This window comes from Chelonia mydas, chromosome 6 (genome assembly GCF_015237465.2).
Source record: "Chelonia mydas isolate rCheMyd1 chromosome 6, rCheMyd1.pri.v2, whole genome shotgun sequence".
Lineage (NCBI taxonomy): Eukaryota > Metazoa > Chordata > Testudines > Cheloniidae > Chelonia > Chelonia mydas.
In genome coordinates this window covers 51,148,937-51,168,881 of record NC_051246.2, presented here as the reverse complement: position 1 = coordinate 51,168,881, position 19,945 = coordinate 51,148,937, and the positions used below count along the sequence as shown (strand labels likewise).

General features: G+C 40.2%; 1 protein-coding gene across 3 annotated transcripts in view; it reads right to left on the bottom strand.

Annotated features, from left to right (window-relative positions):
- The window catches only part of ANO1 (anoctamin 1), a 132,921-nt gene that overhangs the window by 53,938 nt on the left and 59,038 nt on the right, over positions 1-19,945 (bottom strand). For all 3 annotated transcript variants that reach the window (XM_043549369.1, XM_037899984.2, XM_027830143.3), the window contains 6 exons: positions 19,154-19,332; positions 12,968-13,291; positions 7,620-7,718; positions 5,711-5,862; positions 4,292-4,346; positions 92-143 (listed from right to left, as the gene is read on the bottom strand). In XM_043549369.1, the coding sequence (XP_043405304.1) occupies positions 92-143; positions 4,292-4,346; positions 5,711-5,862; positions 7,620-7,718; positions 12,968-13,291; positions 19,154-19,332 (861 nt within the window). The remainder of the gene's footprint in view (positions 1-91; positions 144-4,291; positions 4,347-5,710; positions 5,863-7,619; positions 7,719-12,967; positions 13,292-19,153; positions 19,333-19,945) is intronic.

The window sequence follows — 19,945 nt, the reverse complement described above, 5'->3', positions numbered from 1 at the left end:
AATGAACAAACCATCCCTTCAGCTGCAAATTTGCAAACATTTGTGACACCTGAAAATTATGCTGATCTCAAACCTACGTAAAGTTCCTTACCCATGCTGTACTTGGCTTTGGTACATGTTGTTCTTTTCAATATTTCATAAACCTATATTTGCAAGATGGAAGAAAAGAAAGAGTTACTTGAGATACTGCCAGTGGACATCAACATGTTCTGTGCAAACAAATCTTTTTCAGAGTACAACCCAAATAAAAGTTATTGGCACAATTGAGCTGTTGATCACAGCTAGTAAATCAATGTTCTCTATTAAAAGCTTGATGTTATTATGTTTTAAAGAATGTGGTTATTTTCATATACACTTTCTGTAGAAAGGGGGGAAAAAAGCTTGATGACTAAACTGCCAGTTAGTAAGATATGCGATTTTTATTTGTTTGAGGAAGAGTGTGTTAGATTTAACTGTTCACTATGATAGTGATGCTATTCATAGGCGCCATAGGAAACACATAGATCCCAGATTAAAGACCTTTTCCGACAAGCATCTTGTATGTTGCTAAACTGGCATATAGCGCTAGATCCTCAGCTGGTGGAAACTGACGTAACTTCATTGACTAAAATGGTACTGTGAATATTTTACTACCTGGGGATCTGGCCCATTAGATCTAGGCAAAGCTCCAAGTACTCACCATTTTGTCAAACACTGAGTTCCACAATAAAATAACTCGACACTAAAATTTCCTAGGCATTATGACTTCAGTGTCAAAAATGGCATTTATTTATTATTTAATTTATTGTCAAATATGTTTGTATGTTCCACCAGGCAGCTTGAGTGGCTGAATAATCACCCCTGTAGTAAAGAGATGTGCTCTCATGCAATGAAGCAAATATTGGGCTGGAGGGAGGCTAGGGGAAATTCTTTTATAACTAAAAATGAATGAAATAATAAATAAACCCTGTGAGGGAAAGCACTCTACTCCCCTTTGCCCTGTCTGGTCACAAAGTGATTTCTTCAGGATGCTGGCCTGCTCTATCTCCTCTACACCATGTCCCAGCCAAGGGCACCATCATGCAATTTCCTTTCCCTCTTGAATTGAGTGGGCAGGTGGATATATGGGACATTCCTCGCTTCTTTCAAGGCAGGCGATAACCGAGGGTGCTGTTGCTCTTCTTAAAGATATTCTAAAGGGCCAATTAATGTTTATAACTTGCTAGTGCAGCCACATCTATAAGTTAGTGCTTTGAGAGAGTGCACCAGTTTCAGAAGTGCAATGATGAAGGACTCTACCACACAGACCTTGATGGAGCCAAAATAATCTTTGAGGTCTATTTAGTAAAGAATTTACATGCTAAGGATGCCCAAGTATACTCTGGCATTGTAAATTATATGCCTATTCATATAAACATTCAAAGGGTTACTTTTGGATGTCTTTGCTTTTATCTTAGGAGGTACGTATATGACTCATCACCACAGAATATGAGTGCCTCATAATCGTGGATGGATTTTATCCTTGCAACATTGAAGTGAGGTAAGAAAATATTATCCTCATTTTACAGATGGGGAACTGAGACACAGAGTAGACTAAGTGACTTGTCTAAGCCCAATCAAGTTCCCTATCCACTAGGCCAACCTTCTTCCGGTCTGTCATTCTGCCTTAAATCTTACTGTTTGCAGTGTTGGTCCCAGGATACAAGAGATAAAAGGTGGGTGAGGTAATAACTTTTCTTGGACCAACTTCTGTTAGTGAATCAGACAAGCTTTTCGGTTCATGGTGTTTGAAAGCTTGTCTCTTTCACCAACAGAAGCTGGTCCAATGAAAGTTATTACCTCACCCACCTTATCTCCCTTAAATATTACTATTTCTTAACTTGCTTGAGCTCTTGCTCTCGTTCTCACATATGGCAACTTGGTTGAGCTGAGGGGTTGTTACAGAAATCAATTCAATTGTCTCATATGTTTACTAATGATTATATGTTATAAACTATAGTTCTATCAACAAACAACATAACTCTTCTTGAGACACATGCATTAGCTTCTCAAGGGACTGCCTGATCATATTGTCTTCATCCTTGTTCCCTGCCCAAACCTCTCATCTCCTCCCTTTGCTCTTTTCTTAATTTAGGGCTATATTGTGACTACCCCCCGCCCCGACACAGCCAAGGGGCATGTCTTTGTGTGAGGATTCCCTTAACATCATACAGCTGTGTAAGGGCCAAACCATAGTGTCTCGGGATGCTCAGGGTCTATACAGCAGATGAGCAAGGAAACAAGTGGGCAGGAAGTTAGAGGAGCCTCAGAGGAATCATTCCTCTATTATTATTTGCACCGAGAGGTCTTAGATGAGATTGGGACGCCATTATTATTATCTGTATTATTGTAGTGCCTAAGGACCTTAAAGAATACCAGAACTCCATTGTGAAAAAAATGGCAAGAGTCACCCTGCCCAAAAGAGCTTACAAACTAAATGGACAAGACAGACAAAAGACAGGAGGAAACACAGACACAGAAAGGTAAAATTACCTGCTCATGATGATGCCATAGGTCAGGAACAGAGCCTGTAATACAACCTAGGTTTCCTGACTCCACATCCAGTACCCTATCCACTAGACTACATCACCTCTGACATGCCTAAGGCACAATCTAGTCCTTAGATGGTAAATGCTCTCGGGGCAGGGACTATGTCTTTATTTGCATTACATGTCTGTGGCACAAAACAATTAAATAATAATAGCAGCTCTTCAGAAGAGCTCTGTGTAAGCTTGAAAGCTGGTCTCTCTCACGAATAGAAGTTTGTCCAGTAAATGGTATTACCTCACTCACCTTGTCTCTCTATGGCACTTCTCCTACACACAGAGCATTAAGTCCTGCAATGGAGTTGTAGGGGTGTAAATTAGGGCAAATTTATAAAATGCTGTACAAGCAGTATACGAGGGAGTGTGTCTAGTGAATAGAACACCAGATGTGGAGGCAGAATCTGTATTCTGTTCCTGGCTCTGAACCAACTCACTGTGTACCTTTGGGCAAGTCACTTCACTCCCAGATGCTTCAGTTTCACCATCTGTAAAATGGTGACTGACTTCCTTTGTAAAGAACTCTGTGGATGAAAGATTCTATACACCTGCTAAATATTATTAGAGTTCTGACAATCTACCCTAGCACTGACTAAAGTGCACCATAGAAGTGAGTGTTACAAGTTAACATAATAAGGGGGAATGGTCATTCAAACAATAACTCCAATTGAAATTCAGTGACTTCTGTTCCTATTAAGCTTGGTTTAATGTAATTTTTGTTGTTGTTAATACAGATATTATTTTAAAAGTTAGGAGATGTTAATCCTGCTCCATAGCCCAATGCTGCTTTAAAAATATCCACCAGTGCCAGTAATACCTAGCTCTTAGATAGTGTTTTTCATCAGTAAATCTCAAAGCACTTTACAAAGGAGGTCAGGGGCCTCACTTTACAAATGTGGGAATATAGGCATAGGAAGGGAAAGTGACTTGCCCAATGTTACTGAGCAGACCTGTAGCAGAGCCAGGAAAGGCATCCAGATCTGAGTCCAAGTCCATGCTGCGTCCCAGAATTATTGAGACTCTAAGGGTACGTCTACACATTTGGTGGAGTGTAAAGTACAGACACTGCACACCAAGTGAGCATGTGTATAAAGAGCAGTGTAAACGGTGAGGCACAGCTTAGGTGGGCAGAGTAGAGTAGAGTGCCCAAAATGCCTGAACGCCCAGTGAATATAGCCTACGTTGCTCTCTACATGCCCCAACAACACCTCCCATGTCTACGCTGCTATTTTTAGCAATGTAGTGTCCTGCTGCCTGCCTGCTGCCAGAGCTTTTCCCAGTTGTAGTGAAAGGCTCCAGCAATATTGAAAGGCTCTAGCAGGCGGAAAGCTGAGGGGAAAGCCTCCCCAATGCCACAGTCTTTCCCTGCCGCGTGTAGCTACACACTGCAGTGAGAAGTGTGGACACCCCCTGCCTTTCACAGTGGCATGTTTCTACACGTATAGTGCCTGTACTCTACACACCACCATAAGTGTGGACAAAGCCTAATAGAATCAAAACTGAGTTACTGTGCAAAAGAAGACATACTGTTAATCCCAAACAGTATTTAGCAGCCACACTAGAACTGTGCACTGGAAACGCTTCATTTTGTTATGTAAACAACTTCTGTCATTGACAATTAGTGGCATTTGGTACTGGGAGTTTGGATTAAAACTAGCAAAGGAGCACTTGAAACCCACATCATAATGGGAATACCCCTGCTGTAAATGATTTTAAAATACAATACTTACTATTGTGCTTCTAGTTTTGCTGTCAAAAAAGGACTCTTTGTCAGACAAATCAAATCTGTTAAAACATTAGAAAGGAGAAAAAAAGATTGCACATTAGGTAAAAAGCTGCCTATAATTTTCTACACTTGGTGACCTCTTTTCATTTATCCTGGGGATACCGCTGAGCAGTAAAGTTTACTGCTTGTAATGAATGTTATTGTCAATGAATAAACATAAAATGAATCTAATCTAATATCCCTTCTAAAAGAAATGCCCGTCCCAAACTCCCCGGTTTAGGGGGTTTGGCAACATGTTTCATTGGTTTTATAGATTCATAGATTTTAAGGCCAAAAGGGACCGTTATGATCATCTACTCTGATTTTCTGCATAACACTGACCTAGCATTTCACCCAGTGATTTTTTTGATCTAGCCAAGAGTTCTTTTGTTAATCATGCTGGGCCATCTTTTGCCTCCTTGATTCAATGATTATGCTAAAAGTAGTTTAATTGAAAGAAGAAAAAAAAAGTGAGACAAGACATGTGTAAGCTCCTTTTCAATCCGAGTGCAAGTTACTAAATCTGATCCTTTGTGATACTCGGGCATCTGATTGTTTTATTGGATGAACATCCCTCATGCTATAAATTCTCATATCAGGTCAATTTCTACAAATCTGGGCACGTTATCAGAGGTTACATACTCTGCAAACATGTCATTTACATGCAACCAGATTCTGCCTGATACCATCCTACTGCACAGCACCCTTTCATCTTCTGTGTCCACTAAAGGTAAAAACAAATGTCTGTGTGGTGAAGATGCTGTGCCCAGCCTCTGCTTTTTCCATTTTTCCTGACATGCATGTATACACAATTGAAATTATTCTTGAGATCTCAAAATGGGCCCAAACCTGTTCCTATTGAAATCAATGGCAAAACTACCACTGACTTCAAGGAGAGCCAAATCAGGCCCTCTCCTTGTAGATGGTACACAATACATGTATTACCTGCCCATATACTATTAAGGAGGCTATCAGTTATGTTTATCAAACCACACTCCTATCTACAAATCTTACTGAACACTTCGTTTTTGCAGTGAAAAGGACCATAGTAAAACCATAAGTATTATGATATAAATTTATCTTTGTAGTAAAACAGACATATTTGTTACTCTGTTCAGGAGGGTTGCTACATATACTATATGACAGCTAAAATGAACACAAAGGCCACACAGAGACTCTTAAAAAGCCTGATTCCTGCACAGTGAACTAGATAAGATTTCACTTATTATGAGAAGGAAAAGTGCCCATTTTAATGATCACTACTGCAATATCAGTGCTGATGAACATTTTTCTATTAACCTATTCATGCCTGTGTGGCAAGTGGTATTACAAAGTCTGGATCCTGTTGATGCAAACGGTTAATTTAGATGAAGCTTTCACTTACAAGTGTTGTTTCTCCCGGGAGAAGGGGTAAGAGAGGCGTTTCACTGTCTGTGGTTTGAGTTCTGCTACTTTTGGCTGGATAGGTTCTGTTATTTTTTGAATTACAGAATTAATTTTTTTCAAAAGACCATGGGCTTGATTTATCTGATACACCTGAGAAGAAGGAAAATGAACAATTAATACTGTATCGCTCTCAAATTATTCATAAAAGATTCAGAAGTATAAGGAATAAAACCATCATTTAAATAAATACACTCAAATAAACTAATGAGGAGCAGTGTGCTATTGCTCTACCTTCTTTAAAAGGTTGAGAAACAGATGGACAGGTTGTGAAAGGGGCAAATTGAGGCAAACTCAGAGTCCAATTGTTCCCTAAGAGTCAAATCCTGCCCCTTATTCATTCCAAAGGATAAGGCTGGACCGCTTCACAGAGCTAAAACCATAGAGCTACTCTGTGGCCACTATAGCGGGTTAAAGGTTGAAGTAACTTCTGTGGCCCTTGTAAGCCACTCTGTGGGGTGAGACCAAGGACTGGAAGATCCACATAGCAATGGATTCCTTTCTCCCAAGAACTGATGAGTGTAACCACATCAGGAGCACACTTCTGATCTCCATGGTACACAGGGAAGCCGGCATGTGAATGCCCTGCATCATGGGCTTTTGGCATCCCACCTCTTCCATGTAATGGAACCACAGTGGAACTACTTTTCACCAGTGCAGTAAGGGCAATTTGGGCCTATGGTACCAAACAAGTGCCAAAGTTATACAGGAATTGTATTAGAAGATAAAAAAAAGAAAAGAATAAACGTCACAGCCTGAGCCACAAAGTTCCGCTCTAAAGCCAGATACAAACTACCTAGATGAAGGAATTTGGTTTGAGCTCATTTCTAGGCGTAGCCAAGTGAAAATTCATTCCTCATTTCTGCTAGGTACAGGCAATAACTGGAGTGTGCCTGAAAGCTTAGAAACCTCTCACTCACTCTCTTGACAAAAATGCCCTTTCCTATGAAATACAATTGCTCCAAGGAGCTTAATGGCCTTAACAAAAGAGGAAACACAATTAAAGTAAACAAAGCAATAAGTGGGCTAGGATGCTACTAATACAATATTTAAACCAAAAGTTTAAATTTAGTTTTACTTACAATAAATTACTTTGGGCTTTGAGGCTGTCTCTTGTTCCATTAGAGACTTCTTTCTCTGCAGTGTCTGGAACCGGCACTTAGGATATCATTAAATATTAATCCACCTCTACGTTATGTTCACTGAATAGGTACAGCTACATATCAAAGATTATTTAAATTTTGGTCTCTGGAGAAAATACACTATCACTTTTATAACGATATTCCAAATATTCCGAAGGGTAATTTATTCTAAGCTAATTTAGTTCCAGACCCTGCAAACATTTATGTGCATGATTAACTTTATGCACATGAGTAGTCTCTCAGCTCAATGGAACTATTTGCATTCAAAATACTACTCCCACACGTGTTTTCAGGATTGGGGCTTTGCTGGAGTAAGAAAAAATAAGCATCCCCCATAATGTATATTTAAGAGTCCATTATCAGCTGCAGTCTACCACTTCAAAATGTACTGAAGCTATGAAATACTGTACAGACTCATTTGTATCATGTGAAGAATAGGACCAGGAGCTAGGAACTCTTGATTTCTGTTCCCAGTTATAAACATGATTCTTTCCGTAGCGTTAGGTAAGTTAATTAGGCCTTCCTCCTCAAATTTCCTTATGTGTAAAAGGCAAATAGAAATACTTATCTCCCTCGCAAAATTGTTGTGAGGATTAGTTAATGCTTGTAAAGTGCTGTGAGGATGAAAAGCCCTATGTAAGTGTTGTGCGTAAATTGTGTGTGTATGTGGAGGTGTGACTTCTGGAGAAAAAGAAAATTATCACAAACCTTTTTTGTGGGCATCTTGAGTTTCAGAAATTCTGCCTCCCGGCACAAAACATTCCAAGGTGCATGTATTTTTACAAATCCAACCCCATGTATTTTAGTCTAAAAAAGGAAGAAAGAGACAATAATTCAGATGAAATAAAATAAAATTCTATTTTTCTTCCAGTTTCATACATATTGAGGAATCAAGTAGCCTCCACCAGACAACATTATAAATCTAATCTGTTTAAAACAAAACTAGGGAACAACTGCTTCTAAATAGCTACGATACTATCATTGAATAAATCTTCTGATTTACTGTCCACAAGGTGCTCAAACCACAAACATGAAACACCATTGTCCTCCAACAAAATAATTATCCCAAGGTAGAATAATTATCTTATTTTAAAGTGAGAAAGTAAGAGTTGCTTGGAAAATAAAGGGTATTTCCTATGGACAAGGAAAATATACCCAGTCACTCACATTTGAATTAGACAAGAGTATGTCTACACTGCAATTAAAAATTCACAGCTGGCCCATGCCAGCTGACTTGGGCTTTCAGGGCTCAGGCTAAGGGACTGTTTAACTGTGATGTAGATGTTTGGGCTCAGGTTGGGAGGGTTGTAGACATACCCAAAAGAGCCTGAACCTGTGAGATTTGAGCATCTTGTGAAAGGTGTTAAATGGATTGATGTAAATGGAGTTGAGGATAGTCAGCAGCGTCTCACAGCATATGCTCAGAACCTCTAAGGATCAGAATGACAGTCTAAGAGGCAAAAATGCTTCATCTGCAGATCTGTTGTGTACATCTGAGCTTAAATGGTGAACTTTTACATTAATACTACAGAAAGATTTATAGGAAAATATCCAATTTCTTTATACATTGGTCCAGATTCTTCCCTGCATTAGGGCCACTTTGTACTGCATGGCTGACATGAAGCTGTCCTAAAGCCAGCATAGCTGACTATATGAAGAGGCAGAGAGTTGGTATAATGGTTCCTATGACAATCCTGCCCCCCACCCCCGCCCTCCAAATGCTAGCGTACAGGGATAGGGTGGGTTGGGTTGTCCCTGCTGAATTGTGCAGAATTGTGGTTCATTCATCTTTTCTATTATAAAAGTTATTTTCAAAAGACACATTTGCTCTTGGCGGTGTGTTCCTCACTATCCCCAGTAATGACGCAGCTGCTGAGAGAGTTCATGCTTGCTGCTTCTGAGCTGCATGTGTTGAGTGCAGTCATGTAATTGTAAAGAGGAACAGATAGGGCATGCCAATGCATTTCACAAGAGCAGACTGGTGACATTTGATTTGAGGCTAGCCTTCAAAATCAGCAGTTGGCATTAAGAGGAAGCCATGGAGCTCATGAACACATATAGATCACAGGAATTGCTCCCATCTATTTTCTGCCTTCCTTTGGCAGCCAAGTTTATAAGTAATATTTAGGTCTTCAGATATTTTTGTATGGTGTGATCTAAGAGCCATGGAGTTGAAGTACCTACTTGCCTTATTTCTGGCCTGCACATAAACTGAGGAGCTTTCCTAGGAACAGCTGTGTTATCTATGTGCAAAGGCAAGTAAGTCTGCAGAGAATTTTAAAGCCAGTAGCACAGGTTCTGTATTTGAAGAACAGAAATCTTCAAAAGCATAACCACCTCGTTTGTAACACTGAAAGCAAGGAAGAACCTGGGGCGATTCCATGCTTTCGATAGCATATACTCACAAAGACAACAGATGACAGCACTCGACCTTTTTGTTCCTGTGTGTAGTGGAAGTGCTGAAAACTCCAATTATGCATGAGAAAAAAAAGCCTTCCTCCTCCTTGCCCCCAGAATAGTGTTGTCTAGATGCCATCCTGCCATTGAAAAGGGGAATCCTAGGAAGATGGGCAACTAGCAAAAGAAGAGTGCCTTGTCCGATTCCTGTGCTTGTCATCCTCACGCATATGCGGTAGAGATTTTCCGACACTTACAGCCACCCACGATCCTTCAGGCCCTTGTCAGATGCACATGTATTTAAATGTACATTATATTGTGATAGTGGTTTTCTCCCCTTTCCATTTCAAAGCATGAGAGTGAATGGCTCCCATCATTCATCAGATCAATAGGCTATTCAATTTAAATTGAGGTATAGCTTTAAACAGGAAAAGACTTCAATCTTTCTGGCTTTATCTTTCCATTCTCGCTGCTATACTTGCTTATGCAAGTATAAAAGCTTGTTTCAGCCTGTAATATTCTGCACCTGCTTTCTGGAAATACATTACTCTGGGGACATAAATAGTTGCCATCCTTCGATGTGTCACAGCTTCAAAAACATTTATGAGTTAACTCCACGGAAGAGAGTTTAAGCAATTTAATATAGGTCTTACTTGTAACAAGTGCTCACTTTTACTAATATTAAAGATCTGCAGTGTGACTTCATGGCTCTCCCAATAATGCCCTTCAGACTCAAGCAAGTGTCTGCAAGCCTTTGCCTTACATTCAAGCTTTGGACATGCAAGTTGATGTAGATCCCTGTGGCTCTCATCTCTGTACATTTCTTTTCTGTTTTGATCTTGTATTGAGAGGACAGTGTCCCTCAGGATGGCTATGCATGATGTCCTAGTTTGAACTCAAAGACCTTCAACATTATTTAAAGTAGTACTACATGTCAGAGGTGGGGACACCCTGTCGTGTAAACTATTTTAAACTGCACGACTTGGCACAAGATGACTGCCAATCTACTATGATAGTTTGCAAATTAGATGGAAGGCTCTTTTTACTTACACTTGGGAATATAGAACCTGAAATGGAAACTCATTTCGCTTTTCCAGGGTTTGTCCTATCTATACATTCATGAATATTTAATGGACATATTGAGCATTTTTTAATGCGCAGATCACAGATTTAAAACCCAGCTTTTAGATATTGTAAATAAAATTTACAAAATGTTTACCTTCTCCCTCTGCAACTTCAGGCACATTGGCTGGATCAGTTAATTAAAACATAGTCGCTTCCTTTGAAATGAATCTGACCATGGCTATCTCTGCTAATCACACTGGCAGCAGATCACATACACCCCCAATCATTTATATAGTCAGTCTTTTAATAGAACACATTGTTTTTGCTGTGCAGGTGAAAGGAGTTATGTACAGCATCACTGATCTCTAATTATAGCGGAAAGATGAAATAACATCTGAAACCCATGCACTTAATCTAGACTGTTTACACAAGGTCCCCATGAATAGATTTCATTCCTTTGCAGGCTAAACTGAAATGTGACAATTTCAGTGTAAATAGCTCTTTTTAAAAACAGATTGGAATTACAGGTGGGCCAAAGCCACAGAATTTAGATGCAGTTTAGATGTTGACCAAAGTTCAAGGGGTGTTTGAAGCTGGAGTTTTTTTTTCAGGCTCAGTTTTAGCTGTAATATTAAAGTGTCAGTGACTTCTGTTATAATAAAGGATACACATGAACTTTCAAGAGATAGTCCTAAAATGAGAAACTTCAGATCTAGGTCAATATTTTAAACACACCAATAGAGTTGTTCAATCTAAGGGGTACCTCAAATTCACATCTCGGTTTTGAACAGTCCAAAAGGTTCAGGGATGTTCAGATCTCAGGGTTTGATGTGGGTCCATCTTAAGAACTTTCAAAAAGTCTCTTAAATTACAGATTTTTAAAAAATTCTACATATTTTAACAAGGAGGCTAATTATGAAGAGTACTACGTAGATGAGTTAAAGTTCACTTTTAGCAATTCCACAAAAATTTTTCCCCCTGATGTCTGTATTAATGTATTTGCTATTTTAAAAGCCCGCGGTATGCAGAAGTCTAACTCTGAGATGTATTAAATATTGTAATGATTAACTTCTTGGATTGACAATGGTCACCACTTTTATACCTTTTCTCCTCCTCCACTCCACTTTTGTCCTCAGTTTTGCTCCAACAGGAGGGAGAAAGTTATGGCCAGGACAAACCCAGAAGAGGGGTATAATTAGAGGGAAATACTGCAGATGTTTGAGTTTCTGAGGGAGAGAAGGCAGGATTTGCAGGCCTGGAGTAGGAGAAAGGGCTCTCCAAAATATATGGAAATCCTGAAATCCGCGGAGAAAACTTACACACATCTGGCCATCTGCAAAGATGTCCAGGGCATTCACTGATGGCTGGCCCTTCTGTGGTACTCCCCTGGCTTCTCCCTTTCCCCAGAAGTAGGACTCTCAGGAACCAGGCCTCTCTGCCACCTTGTTCCTTCACACCCCCCACTATCTCTCGGGGGCTGGATGGGAGGGGTGTCATAGACAGTAAGAGACAGGTCCTGGGATGTGGTGCTTAATATTAACAGGGTCAGAACTCATTTCCATGGGAATTTCTCAACTGGTTTGTCTTGGGACAATGCTACATAAAAACTTCTCCATGCCACTGACTGGTCACGCTCCCACCCAAACCCGCAGAACCTGTAGTGTCTGCATGGAGGGCCTTGTGTGGACTAAGTGAGAGGAGAGTGTGTGAACAACCAAGGGGATTCCATTCGTTTCAGCCCCTCCACACCATGAGAGGCTAAATATGCTACTGTCCTGAATGTGTTCACAGTATATTTGCTTGTTTAGGCCATGAAGTTGATTAATGCTATGGACATTATATAGAATATGAATAGCTGAGAGAATCTGAATATTGCTAATGAGCATATTGAGTAACATTTTCCCAGTGGTTTCAAAATGTGCTATCAGTTTGTGTTATATTATATTTATTAAGAAGGAGAAGTTATATCCTATTATGCTAAGACAAAATTGAGGTAACGTACTCTTCTCACAACTACTAGGGTTTATTCGTTACTGATCTCAGCTGCCATATCAGGCTCTTTGGGGCTGTTGATACACATCTTAGTTTAGTGCAGAGTTCAGGCAGTTAAGCTCTTGAAGTACAGTACACTTGTATACTCGTATCAGATATTTTCCAGAGAAATATGGGTATCTGTCTGGAAAATATCAGATAAGACAGTTCTAAAAATGCTCCAGTTTTATTCTTCACTAAATACTCAGAGTACTTCAATTCCTGGATGATGAAAATGCCGTGAGAAGCCTGCATCACATGTTTTTTTCTTGAGAAATTAAAATATGAATTTTAAAAAGTTAACACTTACTTCAGAAACTGTCTTTTATATACTGGGAGATCAACTACACTATGGGCTGACCCAGTGAGTTGCTGAGATGACTGGTATGAAAGGGAGTTGAGGGTGCTACAAAAAATAAAGGCCAAATACTGGGAGGCCAAGAGCATCTGTAACTCCCACTAGAGGCAACAGGGGTTTCAGGTTCTCAGGAACTGCTTGATATTTCTCAGTATTTGGCGCTTACTTATCTTATTAAGGTAAAAGAGTTCAAAAGTTTATTTACATCTTCATCTCTTTCCAATTCCAGACCAGCCTCCATGAGGTTGCCTTCATACTCCTCTCTGCGGAATCTCTTGTCATCTTCGTGATAGTCCATGCTCTCACTTTCTCCCACGTCAAGGTGCCCACCCTTCCCAGGAAGCTGATGATCCTGTTTGATGCTTTGGGCACTTGAGTCATTGTGATGAATTCGCCTAGTGAGCGTCTTACTGACTGAGGACTTCTTAAAATGGTAAACCAAGATATAATCCACTTTCCTCTTGCCATCTCGAAAATAGAGTCCATGTTTGCAGTTGGCATCTGGATCCTGACACAGCGAATTTAATAACTGTGAACAATGGGGGGAGGAAGAAGAGTCATTAGTACACTTGCAGACATGGACACCAAACAAACCAAACATTAAAAAAAACCACATTCACATTGTTTCTCCTTGTACAGAGCAGAGAACGTCTTACCTTCAAACACATGAGAGTTTGAGGACTGCCTCCTGTGCCACTTAGTGAAAGATTTTGCAAGTTAACACCTGCAATTCTGATGATTGACCAGTTGGCGTTTTATTGGTCAGAAATTAATAGATAAAATGACTGGAATTTAATCTAATTACCAGCACACTAGTTCATAAGTGAGCTACTTGGTGGGTTTGATTTTCCCCCTTTGTAGGCTAATCACCAGTAAGATCATCTGTCCTTCACCAAAGACATCTGTGTTTTAATTCTGATAAACAGATTAATTTCATGTGCAAACATTTCTCACTTCTCTTATCTCTGGCTACAAGTTTGCATCATCTGAGAAAGAGATCAGCTTAGATAGAGACTAACAGGAGCCAGCTGGTTATGTAGCAGAGCCAAAAATGCAAGTGGATAGTAGACAGGGAACCGGGTTCAGTCCTTGCTTAGTTTAAATTTTTCTCTCGTGTACAGCCCACGTCTCATTGCAATTTGATGGTAACAAAGATACGTACTCCAGACTGGAATAATTCACTGCAAATTAAAACCTATTTACACTGGTGTTATGAGACGCTAGAAACTCCATTTCTGAGACTGAAACTCCAGTAGAACCCTAAATAAATCATTTCTTTATTAATTCTAGACTTGACAGGGTAAATACAAAAAATTAATATTAATAAAATATTAATACATAACACTATTTATACGCCTCTCTCATATAGTGCGTTCTCACACAATACCAGATTCTGCCTTTGGATGTGCACACATAACGACAAGGGCAGAAATGGGCCAATAGATTTTACTTGTTTCCACAGTAAATACTAATGGCAGCAGTGACACTACAAAGGTTCAGGAGCCCTTGTACATTTTATGGCTTTTAATTTAGTAGGCAGAATTTTAAGGCAAGAAATACTTTCCCCTGTAATAAATTGCTGGTGCAAATGGTAGCAGTTGGCCATCAGTTGCAAATCGAAAAGTTCAATGTCCAACTGCACTATGTGCATCTGCAGTTTGCTTGGTACATAAAACAGTGGATGCAAACATTTGGGGGAACACAGTTGTGTTCACAAAGAGGCCAGATTTGATATCTTCAAATGAAGAGAGCTACATATTGTTACCATTTTTCACCTGAGTGGCTAGTCAAAGTTTGGGGCCCTGGGATGTCCCAGTTGGGAGCAGAAATTGGTAACAGATGTTTCTTTGGTGCAGTTTTGTTTATTTACAAAAGACTTGTCTCTCTAAATGCAAAAGGAATCAAATAGCAGGACCACGCAAGCATCAAGCACAAGCACCAAGAACACTCTTGTTAGCCTGCATCCCTGACTGAAAAACCTCTTTCAGGTTTCTTCCAGGGTCAAACACCTGGATTTCAGCTGCTCCTTTTGGCTCTCCCTCTGTCTGTTAGGCCATTTCTACATTATAGATGCTACAGTTGCATAGCTACATCACCATTGCTGTGCCACTATACTGCTGCAGTGTAGATGAGTCAACAGTGATGGTAAAGGGTTTCTCTGTTGCTGTAGAAACTCCACCACCATGAGCCACAGTAGCTAGGTCAATGGAAGCATTCTTCCACTGACCTAGTTGTGCCTACACCAGGGATTAGGTCAGGATACCTACCAGCGCTCAGCTATGTTGACCTAACTTAAGTGTAGACCAGACTTCTGTCTCTCCCTATTTCTGTCTGTTCAGCCTTCTCTCCTTCCTTCCACCCACACCGGACCTACAACAACACTTAGCAAAAGCTCCTATATGGGTTCACATATTCCTCTTCTCTTAGGTGTGGGGCTTATCTTTACAGTTATGTTAATTGAAGGATGTGGTCATACCTATTAGTGAGGTTTTAATTCAAAGTATTACAAAGTTTGGCTGTACTCATAACAACATTCAGAGTGCAATTCATTACAGCCTACTTTAGACTCAATATTAAGTTCTTAGGACCAGATTAAAACAAAATCCTTCAGGATGCATGAAAAATATGTACATTCTGCTAAAAGGTCAATTTTTGTTGGAATGGCTAGTCTGATTTAAAGAGGCATCATCCCCTCTTCCTCTGATCCTTCACCAGAAGCACCTTCCACATATTTAGGGCGTCTTCGGTCTTGGTGAATGTGGCCCAAGTACATCTCTTTCTGCAGTATCAACCCACTGTCCTTCAAACCTGCAGGATCCTGCTGTCTTAGAACTCCTCCTGGGATAAGGCAGTTCCATACTTTCTCTAATGTAAGCCAGTGCCTTCAGGGGACAAACTGGTCCCAAGATTTTGTCTATTATTAGGCCAAGTTCTGAAGTCAATTTACACTCAGGCAATACTCTGACTTTGGCCAACAATTCTCAATCTGCCTGAGTTGGAAGGGAGCTAGCTGATAAACACTTCAAATAGGAAGCCAGGTTGGGATGACCAAGCAAATGTCTCTCTTGTTTTACAAGCATAGTAATAACTATGCCAATGGTAACAAGATATAATTTACTCATCGTTCATTTGTTGATGAAGGAAGAGTCCAGATGGGACCACTCCTCTCCTCAGCATCCCCCTTCAAGAACACCATTCGGACATTTGGTTTGCAGGGGGCAATTCAAAGATGAGCAGATTTTGTGACAGCAAAATATTCTGGGATACAAAATACTTCAGTCTTCATGCAGTCAAATCTCTTAAGTGCAACCAGCCACTCTCAATAAGGCCTGGGAACTCTGGGGATTCCATCAAGACCACCAGTCTCATTTAATTTTGAAAACTTGGGGTCAAATGATGAATTCCTCAGTAAAATGCAGGCTGGTCTAAAAGGTAAAAGTTATGGCCTGATCCTATGAGCACCTACTATTCCCACAAAGTGAATGGGACTTCCTAGGGTGCTCAGTATCTATCAGTGGGCCAATTCTGAAAAGTGCTGAGTGTCTTCAATTCTTATTGAAATAACTGGGCTAGACTGTGGAAGTCACAAAGAAGCCATTTTCACCTCCCAGGTTCTGTGGCCAGTTCTGCATTGGATCAAGCAGATGGTTCCAGCAGATTAGAACTACTGTGCCAGTTGTTTATGGCCTGCACCCAAGGTGCCACCTATCATCTGGAGATCATCCGAGAGCAGTGCACTATGGCCACACCTTTCCCTACCCCCCAGAACACCTTCTGTAATAGGGGTGGTAAAGGATGGCATAGAAGATTTATTTGCTTTCTGGTCCCTTTTAGCCAGCAGAAAGGGGACAGATTACATTAAAGAATCTGGCCCAGTGGATGATGAGGACCAGCGGCACTTCTCTCAATTGGGATCTTCCTTTGCAAACTCCATTTGTATTTCAAATGTTTGTTTTTAAATCTGGAGAGATTGGAGTCTTTCCATAGTTAAGATTGCTACCAGCTTTCTCTCTCTCTATCTCTCTCTCTCTCACACACACACTCTCACTCACTCTTTAGAGAATAATTCTAATGGAAATTTTCACCTCAATAAAAACAGATGTTCACTTTTTGCGAAAAAAAAAAAAGAATGTTGTAATGGTTTTTGTCATGTTATTTCCCCCAAGCAGCATGGTCAACTTACTTAAAATGTATTTTATTCCAGAGTGTTTGGTGAGCTCTAGCGCATATGTTTGGATTGGACAGTACAGATGGTTTAATTTTGGAGTCATTCACTAGTAATTTGCTAAGGTTTAAGAACTGCACCAGTGCTCCAAACAAGCATGGGAACAGCACCAAGATTCAGAAACAGAATGGGAACTACTGAGGATCCAAAAAAGCAGGGAAATGAGCCAATGCTCTAGGGTACAAAAAAATATGGCTCCTTCCTCTCTCAGTCCCAAATGGACTCACATTTGCACATCTTTCATTCCCACATGATCTTCTATGGAGACTATAAGCACGGAAAGGATTCAACCAAGTATTTAAGCAGCTCATGTGCTCATTTCATTTTCTAAGCCCAGCACAGAATCTAATTGATCTTAGAAACTAGTAAAATCACTGGGATGGGGAAACATAGAGACTAACACCTCCGACCCCACAGTTCATAAAAACAAATCTGGGTTAATATATCACAGACACTGAGATTCTCAGCTCTGTATAGATTCCTGCTGAGAACCTGTCCCCCTCTCCTTCCCCGGCCCTGCCCCATCCCTGAGTCCTACTTACACTGTGGTAAAACCTGATCGGTTAAGGACTTTAAGGAATCTATAGACTTGGCCTCAATAAAATTACTAAAGTATGAGGATATCATGAAGACCACATCTGAACTGGCAAGGTGGAAAGATTTTAAGAAGCTTGCAAGTACTGCTTGGAAGAAATATTGGTGCCCGTCTATTAACCAAGCGGCTACACGCCTGTAATCTATAATATCATTTATGTACTTGGGGGAGAATACACAGTTCCACATGGCAAGTATAACAGGAATTTCTTGCTATAATGCTATTAAAATGCTAAGGAAATTCCCAGACCAATAACTGCATTAACCTCGGGTTAAGGTTGAGAAGATATTGGTAGGCCATATCCTCATTTGATGTAAATCAGTGTAGCGACATTGAAATAAGCAGAGCTATGCTGATTTACACCAAATGAGGATCTAACTGCTCAATCTAAAGGTAAAACCACTAAAAGGACATTTTAGTTTTAAATCCCCACACTTAGGAGGCTGTTCATGCTCTATTCTTCACTCCCAAGTCAATTCCAATTAAGTATTCTTTCTCCATTGTGGAAGGTAATATTCTATTTCCAGTACATTTCCTTGATCATTTAACATTTGTGTTTCGGTCCTTCTCAACCTCTGTTCCCTCCTCTATTATTATTAATTTGTATAACCATAGTGCCTATCATGGACCACAACCCCATTGTACTACATGCTGTACAAACAGGAGAAAAAAAAAGACAAAGAAAAAAAAAGAGTTTACAATCTAAGACAAGAGACAACAGATGGATACAGATGGACAAGGGAGTTCAAGGAAACAATGAGACAATATTGATCAGAGGGATAGCAATGGTATCAACACACCTATACACATTCTGACCTTTTACAGGTATGTGACATTACTGATTCCTAACGACCTGGGCATCTACATTACAACATTTAGAAATTACTGCAGGGGTATTTAAGGTACAAAACATTTTAATTAAAAAATTTAATGAAGGCATAACAAATGACAGTGAAAATCCATTCAGACAACAGGAATCTATACTGTAGGTTATTGGTGTAATGTTATCAATGCAAGAAGATGTGTAGCTTTTGGGTGCATATGTTTAGACATTTAAGGGCTCTCTTTGATACAGCCACACAGATTCAAAAAGCTGCCATTGCCTTGTTTGCTGGTTTGTTTAATCTGTGAATAAGCAGCCCTTTTGGGGTGACCAGATAGCAAGTGTGAAAAATCGGGATGGGGGCAGGGGGTATTAGGAGCCTAAGTAAGAAAAAGCCCCAGATATCTGGACTGTCCCTATAAAATCAGGACATCTGGTCACCCTAAGCCCTTTATATGATTTAGCTCAAATTAGGATCCCTCAATCTCTCCCACTCCCTTCCTGCTATATATGAGTCAACACAAACCCTTTAAAATTGCCTGTATTGTGGTTGCTGGTAACTGATCACATCTGACAAGGAATAGTGCAGAACTCACACTATCCAAATCCCCAAATATATATTTTTAACATTTATACATTTTTGCAGAGGGGTGATGGTGTTGAGAATGAAGGCACTTGGATTCCAGGGTGATAAGCCAGGGTACAAAACCCCAGAAGATAAGTACCATCTAATAACTGCTCTACTCACTATACTTTCATGCTGGACGTATCCGATGTCTTCAATAGCTCGGATGTTGATAATGTGAATCCCCTTCTCCTCAGCAGGTAGAGAGGAATATTTCTCATTCACTCTCATTGCAGTCTTATTTAGAGCCTCACCAAGATCTTCTGGCAGAAATTCCACCCCATGAAATGCACGGTCAGTGTCTAAAAAAAAAAGAAACAGGTTGGTCTAAACACTTTCATCCCTGTCTTAGTTCCTCCCAATGTACCCCATCTGAAACATAAGCAGTTCTTGCCTTTCTCTGCCCTGCCTTCCTTCTCTGTTCCCACCCTTTGTTGTTCCTCCCCTCTCAGCCTTACCTCCTGCTACCCTGACTGTGCCCTCTGCTCTTTCCAGCTCCCTTCTGAATAATTACCTAAATTGCTTTCTACAGTGCTTATTAAAACTCAAGATTTGTTTACTAATGGTCTCTTCTCAGCCCCACAGGGACTTGAATACATTTTAGTTAAAAATAAAATGATTCTGCACATTAGCAGTGGAGTGGAGGTTGCATGCCCTTTTCCCCTTGTACAGTAGAATTTTTATTCCTATTTTGGTTCAAGAGACTCCATATTTTTTGCCTAAAAGTCAAAAGTCACCATTTCGGGGGAGTAGTTTTGTACAGGAGCTCTGCTCGCAGCGCACATCCTAGCCCCAGGCAGAGCTCTTAACTGCAGCACCGCCTGAGTGTGACATGTGAGTTCTGCAGAGGAGAGGTGCTGCTCCCAGCTTGTGCCCCTGGGGCAGGGAGTCCATATTTTGTTTACAAAAAGGGGG